The 7,783-nt window shown below is 35.1% G+C and overlaps 1 protein-coding gene across 1 annotated transcript in view; it reads left to right on the plus strand.

Moving 5' to 3' along the window:
* The window catches only part of LOC113112852 (calsyntenin-2-like), a 45,690-nt gene extending 38,167 nt beyond the window's left edge, over nt 1-7,523 (plus strand). Inside the window, exons 12-17 of the mRNA XM_026278770.1 lie at nt 2,980-3,182; nt 4,130-4,300; nt 4,384-4,526; nt 4,611-4,725; nt 5,928-6,109; nt 6,746-7,523. Of these exons, the coding sequence (XP_026134555.1) occupies nt 2,980-3,182; nt 4,130-4,300; nt 4,384-4,526; nt 4,611-4,725; nt 5,928-6,109; nt 6,746-6,922 (991 nt within the window). The 3' untranslated portion in view covers nt 6,923-7,523. The remainder of the gene's footprint in view (nt 1-2,979; nt 3,183-4,129; nt 4,301-4,383; nt 4,527-4,610; nt 4,726-5,927; nt 6,110-6,745) is intronic.
* The last annotated feature ends 260 nt before the right edge of the window (nt 7,524-7,783 follow it).

Raw genomic sequence — 7,783 nt, forward strand, 5'->3', positions numbered from 1 at the left:
ACTAACATCATTCATTTACTGAACTTTGTTTTTAAACATTTTTAAATTTAAATATTTTTTAACAGTGGGTTTCCAATAAAACAAAAATAAATATATGTAAACATTTAATTAATTAAAAGATAATAAATTAAAATATATTAGATCAACTCTGTTGTATTGCACCAATTTTGGTATTATTATTATTTATTTTTATATAATATTTTTAAGTACTGAATTACTGATAGTAGTAGTAATTATTCCAGTAAAAAAATAACTAAATGTTTATTTATTATTACTAAACAACTGCTGGAAGCCAAAAATATAAATAATAATAAAATAAATAAATACATTTTAAAGATTTGCTTATTGCCCGGCCCTTCATGCAGCACAACACTGCAATATTACAAAAACAATATTAATTTTTACAATACAACACAATCTACTACAATATTATATATATAACTTTTTTTAGACTTGCTAAAGATTATATTTAACAGTAGTATTATATGAACTATACATTTTAGCAAAAAAAGGCATATAAATGTAAAACTAGGAGGAAATCATTAATATTAATATTTATAATATTCAATATTAAACAATTAATATTACACTTGTCTTCTTCAATGCAATGCTGGAATATGTTCATGTGTTTAACAGAAGTGAGGCAAACATCCAGGTTTAGTGGATGGCAGAATGCCTCATCCTTCATTTACCAACTGCCATTCGAACACATTAGCTTTACCATAGATAATCAATGCATTTGTTCAACACACATCACCCTGAGAAACAATTAACAACCAAATATAGGGCTAAAGATGTCATATAGCATGCATCGTATGGTCATCATCAGTCAATCGTCACAGATTGTAAAAGAACAAGTAAAATCATATTTTGGTTTTAACCAACTGTATCCTGTAGCAAACAGCTGTTTACACAATGAAATATGGATTAATCTCTTCAAGCCTTGCCGTATCTAAACCTTCAGTCACAGATGGTTTCCTCCATTCATTTCCTGTCTGTTGATGAATGCGAGTGTTTGTTTGCGACAGGATTACGAACAACATCTTTAATTAGAGAATGCGGATCTGGGTTCATTTGTGGATAATGGACTTCCTTCCTGTCGTTCAGAGCTGCTTGGTGAAATCACTAGAGTTGTAAATTAATTCTAGTAAACACTGTTTGTGTTTTGCTTTTAAGCTTATTAAGTCCAATTACTGTGAGATCCAAGAAAGCTGAAGTGTTATTAATTCACTCCAGGCATGGGTTTTCTCTTTGTGTGAAGTTATCAGCGCTGCTGTCTCTGTAATGAGTTGGGAACAGCTCCAAGAGATTTGTTTACACTCTACACATCACTGTCGAAAGCTTTTTATTATTTATATCCAAGTGGAGATGTCTTCACCTCTGAGGGAGTGATTGCAGGACCCAAAACTAACGTTATGCCCCATCTGCCAATAACAAGAGAACTAAAAACCATTAAAAAACTCTAACTGAAATAAATGTTACACGTTGCAAATTAATGCAACATTTTCATTTAGTTTATCTTAGTTTATCAACGGTTCGTTGGAGTATTTAATTATATTTGAAAAAAAAAAAAAAAAAGAGAGAGAGAAATATAATGATATGCGTTCAACAAGGTAGCCCAATAACCCAAACAACGTAACAGGCAACGCCCCTGACACTCCCGAAGAAGAAAAAAACACCATCTTATATGTTTATGTTAGGCTACTCAGCAGGCGCTCGCTCACTCAGTACGCGCTGAAGGCTCGTTGCAAAATAGCCAATGCGTTTAACAGACTAGAAATGAGAAGATCCTCCAATAACCAACAGGTCTGGTGTTTGGGTGCACTTTGGATTCCCTTTAAGCTATAATGGTGATGGCAAGAGAGTGGTGGATAAATAAACAATGGTATGTCGCATCTGCAACATGACAGGGTACACCAGCGGGAATACATAAAAAAAAAAAAAAACACCAGCGGGAATATCTGGGATATATGCGTCAGTACTATCTGGGAAAAGACGAAAAAAAGGAGAAACATGCACGCAGCAAACTATCCCTGCAGCATTTAGACACTATAGCTTACAGGGAATCCAACCCAAACACCAGACCTGTTGGTTATTTTAGGATCTTATATTTCTGGTCTGTTAAATGCATTCGACATTTTGCAACGAGCCTTCAGCGCGTGCTGAGTGAGCGAGCGCCTTAGGGGCCGTTCACATATCGTGCCTAAAAACGCATGGAAAACGCTAAGCGCGTCTTTCTCCTCCTTTCCAAAGCGCTCGGGCAGAAGCGCTCATGAGGCGTCTGTCTTTGCTAAGCAACAATGACGTGCTCTCTCCATGAGACGCGGAAATTTCAGCGAAGGATAAATGGATTTGCAGCTCTAAAAATCGCTTGCAGTAGCTCTGCTACTAAATTTATTTCAAAATTGCAATCCATATACAACTATGATCAGCTGTTCCTTCATCTTGGCTGAGCTCTCAACGTTGTTACGGGAAAGGATGAAGCTGATTGGTTGGTTCTTGTCACATGACCCGCGGTGCGCTTGCGGCATTCTGAAAAGTTGAGATGTTTTTACATTTTGCTGTATCTAAAACGTATCGAACCGAACCGAACCGTGACATCAGTGTATCGTATCGAACCGAACCGTGAATTTTGTGAACCGTTACACCCCTAATATATATATATATATATATATATATATATATATATATATATATATATATATAATGAAAAATAAAAAATCCAAATATTAATAAAAAAAATAATAGTATCTCAACGATACTAAAATAACCCTATTAAATATTTCTCACGTGATTGAGAAGTATTTTGCATTATATATATATATATATATATATATATATATATATATATATATCCTAATAAAATCACTGGCAGTATGGCAATTGGTACATTACTTTTGGACCCCGTGTGTGTTTGTGTGTATTTAAAATAACACACAAAAGTGAAATAATATGTTGTTGTGTTTATGATCTCTGCAGGTGTTTCGGAGAGGATGTATGTATTTCTGTCCCTGATATTGAGACAGCTGTCATGGTGATCCAGCCTAGTGAACCACGCATCATAATTACTGGGGCGGAGCACCTGACAGTCCCCACCTCCAACCTTGCCCTCGGCCTATCCCTGTTCAGAGATTTGCATATCATCAGCACAGTTCCAAAAAGCACAGAACAGACAAACACAGGTACAGAGAATGAGTTCTAGAATCACCTTGCTTCTCTTAACAGAATAATTTGTTCAAATGAAAATTTTGTCATTATCTACTCACTTTCATGTCATTATAAACATGCAGTGCTTATTCAAACTAGTCTTGACCCACCATATTGAATATACAGGAATGACAAAGTTTTTTATCATCATTACTGGAGCTTGACAGAATTTATCCCAGAGTGTAGAAACACATTTTCTTGTTTGTTGAATAAAAGAGAGAAAGTCAAAGACATGAGGGTGAGTAAATGACAGATTTTTGGGTGAAGTATTTCTGCAACAAAAACATTCCACAAACTGATGAAAACGAGCCACAAAGAAAGTCCCCAAACACTGCACAGAGCACATTATTCACTGACAGGCTGCAGGTGTGATCCTGTTTTGGTGGAAAACAACCGTAAATGCAAAAAAAAAACATGTTAATAAATCATAAAAGAAAGATGCTTACTAAACCCTCCACCCTCACAACACAACACATGAGTCTTTCATGAGGATGCGTTTCTGAATCTGAAATGCCTCTCCCTCCTCTATCCTGAGGGCTTACATGTTTACTTTAAATAGCACAAGTCATGGGAAACCATATTATTCTTACTCTTTCCAATTAAAGTTTCAATCACTATGTAGATATTCAGTAGCAATTCAAAAATTTGGGGTCAGTAAGATTTTTTTTTTAAGAAATTATTACTTAAATTAAGCAAGGATGCATTAAATTGATCAAGAGTGACAGTAAAGACCTTTATGTTACAAATGTATGTTTTTATGTTTGGAAAAAGGCAAAAAAAAAAAAAAAGATAAAAGTAGTCCAGTTTTCCCATGGACTATATGTTATATTATTGAAAAATATGGGAATTATAGCAGACAAAGAAAGGAAGGGTTATATGTTTATTATTATTATTAATTAGCTTCATCTTTGTATGTGTGCAGATCACAGGTCAGGTGCATTGAAGGACACTGCACATAATCTGGACTACTGTGACATCGTGGTGTTGGGGGAGGAGTTAAGGGCGGGGCTAGAGAGTCTGGAACTGCACCGCAGCGCTTTATTGGGCAAACACCTGGAATACGCCAACTCTAGCACCGGCATGTCCATATACGGTAAAAACACTAACTCTACAGTTTCCTTCTGTTACTACCTGTAGAACTGTCTCACATCTTTCATCTTCTGTACCTGTTTCTAGGAGTGGACTCTGTTCGTCACTACACAGAGGTGATCAGACAGGTGCGTTATCAGAGCAGTCAGACTCTCGACTCCGTCCGCTCCTTCAGACTCACCTGTTCTGAGCTCAGCGGACCCTACACCAGCGATCAGTATACATTACAGGTGTGAACCAAACAAAGTCATGCAACTAAGCCAAGCTTTGATGATATTTGACCTAAAGATGCTCTCTATCATTCTCTCGCCAAGGTCAACATCCTTCACAGTGAGGAAGCTATTGAACATGTCAATCATGCAATGGCTCCGCCAAAATACATGCAAATTATTCATCCTACAGTCACAGAATACAACGGCTACAGCTTAGGTGAGTGAAAGACATAATGATTGTGTCAGAATTAATTAAGCGTGTCTGTGACTATGTTCATTTTGAAAAAGACATGGTAAACATTAGCTGAGTAGATACCAAACATTTAATCCTTTATTGATTTATTAATCTCAGTAAATATTAATTTATAAATTTCTTAAGTTATACACCACCATATTTAAAAGTTTTGAGTTGGTAATATTTTTTAAAGAAGTCACTTCAGGCTGAATTTATTAGATCAAAATCACAGGAAAAATATTGTGAAATATGATTACAATTTAAAGTATTTTTAATATATTTTAAAATGTGTTTTATTTCTGTAGCTGAATTTTCAGCATCATTACTCCAAACTTCAGGGTCACATGATCCTTCAGAAATCAGTATGATATGCAGATTTGATGCTCAAGAAACATTTTTCTGCTTCATTTTTTTTAATCAGCATTATTTGATGAATAGAAAGTTCAAAAGAACAGCATTTATTTAAAATATAAATCCTTTGTAAAATTGTGAATGGTTTGCTGTCATTTTTAACATTTTAATTCATGATTTCAGAATAAAATTAATAGTTTCTTTAAAATAAAAATCATACTGACCCCAAATCTTTGAATCCAAGTTTATAAAGTACAAGGAACAAGAAATAAACATTAACAATAATAAACCTATAAATTAAATTATGTTAATAAAAGTATTTTGTTCATTGTTAGCTTATGATGCTAAGTGCATTAACTAATGTTTCTCAAACAGTATTTTCAATATATTGTACCATTTAAGGTTGAAAAACACACAGCGGGTTCCAGTTTATAACCAGTGTAGTCTGATTTTTGAACAAATGTTTCTTAAAAAAAACAACAACAACAAAAAACAAGGTTAAATCATAGTTATGGATCACTTACTGAATCAGCTGGATTGGTTATTGACTTACAGAAGAACTAGTTATTACTTTTATAAACTCAAATAAACTAAAACCTGTATCTAAGTTCTTTAAGATTCACATTCAAAACAGTTTGATTTGGTGAAGCTTCCTTAACAGTAGCAAAAGAATCATTGCAATCATCAAATGCAATCATTAAGGAACCAACTGACAGGAAAAACCTCTATAAAACATGGCAGTTATTTATTACAACATATTAAACATCCCCCACCTCTACTCTATAGAAGTCTATAGGTTGTGAGATTCAGATGAATTTATTGTCTTTCTGTAGTTGTACCAGCGGTTGCTACTGCAGTCATTGTGGTGTGTATCGCCGCCCTGCTGGTGGTGCTCCTCAGTGTTTACTACCTCAACCAACCACAAAACCAACAGCACATTCACACACACACACTGCCAGAGAAACAGGCGGACTGTGACAGACCCTCTGTCTCCATCACCGTCAACCCTCTGGAGGTACGACAAACCGTCTACATGCTCACACAACACAAGACACCATGATGTAAAGCAGATGACGCCTGTCAAACTGTCACAACATGCACAAGTCTCAGTGAAAACCACAACTTTTCTTTATAGCATGGCAGGACAGAACAGCAGTTACACGATCAGCTAGAGCTGAACAACTGATTTAAACACAGTCATTAAAAAAAAAAGGTTTTGTGAGGGATCATTGACCTAGTATTTTGCCATGTCATGTTCCTCAATCAGTATCTCTATTGATACAACATCTTTAAAAACCAATCAGATTTGTAGGTTAGTCTCAATATCATTCTACCCAGACTATCCATTCCTGCGCTGTTTTTATAGGTAGTGAACGGTTAAGAATTGGGAATTGGGTAAGTGTTAAAACACTCAGAGATTCAAAAGTACTGTCACTAAATGTAAACAATTTGTGTGTTGTGTTATCTATATTTACGACAGCGAGGATATTTAGAACTCTCTAAAGCCCCCAAAAATGCAGAAAAACTCTATACAATCACTTTATTCATTTCTTGTATTTTTTTTATATTTATTTTAAATGACACTGTATAAATGGAAGAATGGAAAGAATTCAAAGTGTCTATGACAGTAGATTCATTTGGCTCATTCCAGAGCTTTCAGGAGCTTCAGTCAGCAGAAGAAGTAACTGAGGAGGAAGAGGAAGATGAGGAAGACGACGGTGATATCTCTACTACAGAATCAGACAGTGATGAAGAGGAGACCTGCATGTCTTCCTCCATACATCATCAGACCAGGGTGCAATGGGGAACATCAACATTTCACTGCTGAAAACACAACGCTCTACCTGTAGCATTCTATAGTGACCTGCAATACAAGTGAGCTGACGTGCAAACACACTTCGAAAGACTTCGAAACAGCTCTGATCCTTTGTGATAGTTTTGGTGTGAGATGACCAATGAATAAAAGTCCGTCTTTTCCCTTTACACTCTCTGTCTCTACCGCTGGAGGACAATAACAGAATGAGAGACAGTGAGGTCACAGAAGAACCTCGAGCAACCTCCTGTTCAGGAGTTTGATAAAGAGAGACTCATTTTGAGGTCTCTACAGTGCATCTTATTTTCTCCCAGATAGCACACATACGTCTGTTAAAGATCTCTTAATCTGAAAAGCATCTCATGTGTCAAACACCTGATAGACATCTCTAAGATGTCAGTTTTACATACATTTTAAATCATGAACATTTTAAATACATCTTGTAAACGTCTATATGACATCTGATAAGAAACATTGTGTGGAAGTATGTCTTGCAGATGTAAATGCAGATGTCAAATTGTACTCAAACAGTACAAATAGTACTGTTACTTACAAACAGTAAACATTTTTTTATGTTTTAAAGCATAATCTTCTGCTCACCAAACATGCATTTATTTGACCCAAAATACAGCAAAAGCAGTAATATTGTGAAATATTTTTACGGTTTAAAATAACAGCTTTCTTTTTTAATATATTTTAAAATGTAATTTATTCCTGTGATCGAAGCTGAATTTTTAGCATCAGTCTTCAGTGTGACATGATCCTTCAGAAATCATTCTAATATTCTGATTTTATTATCATTTAAAACTGTTGAGAAGCAGTTGAGAAGCTGTTTTTTTTCCCTTCAGGTTCATGAATAGAATACTGAATAGAATA

The sequence above is a fragment of the Carassius auratus genome, chromosome 13, assembly GCF_003368295.1.
Source record: "Carassius auratus strain Wakin chromosome 13, ASM336829v1, whole genome shotgun sequence".
Lineage (NCBI taxonomy): Eukaryota > Metazoa > Chordata > Actinopteri > Cypriniformes > Cyprinidae > Carassius > Carassius auratus.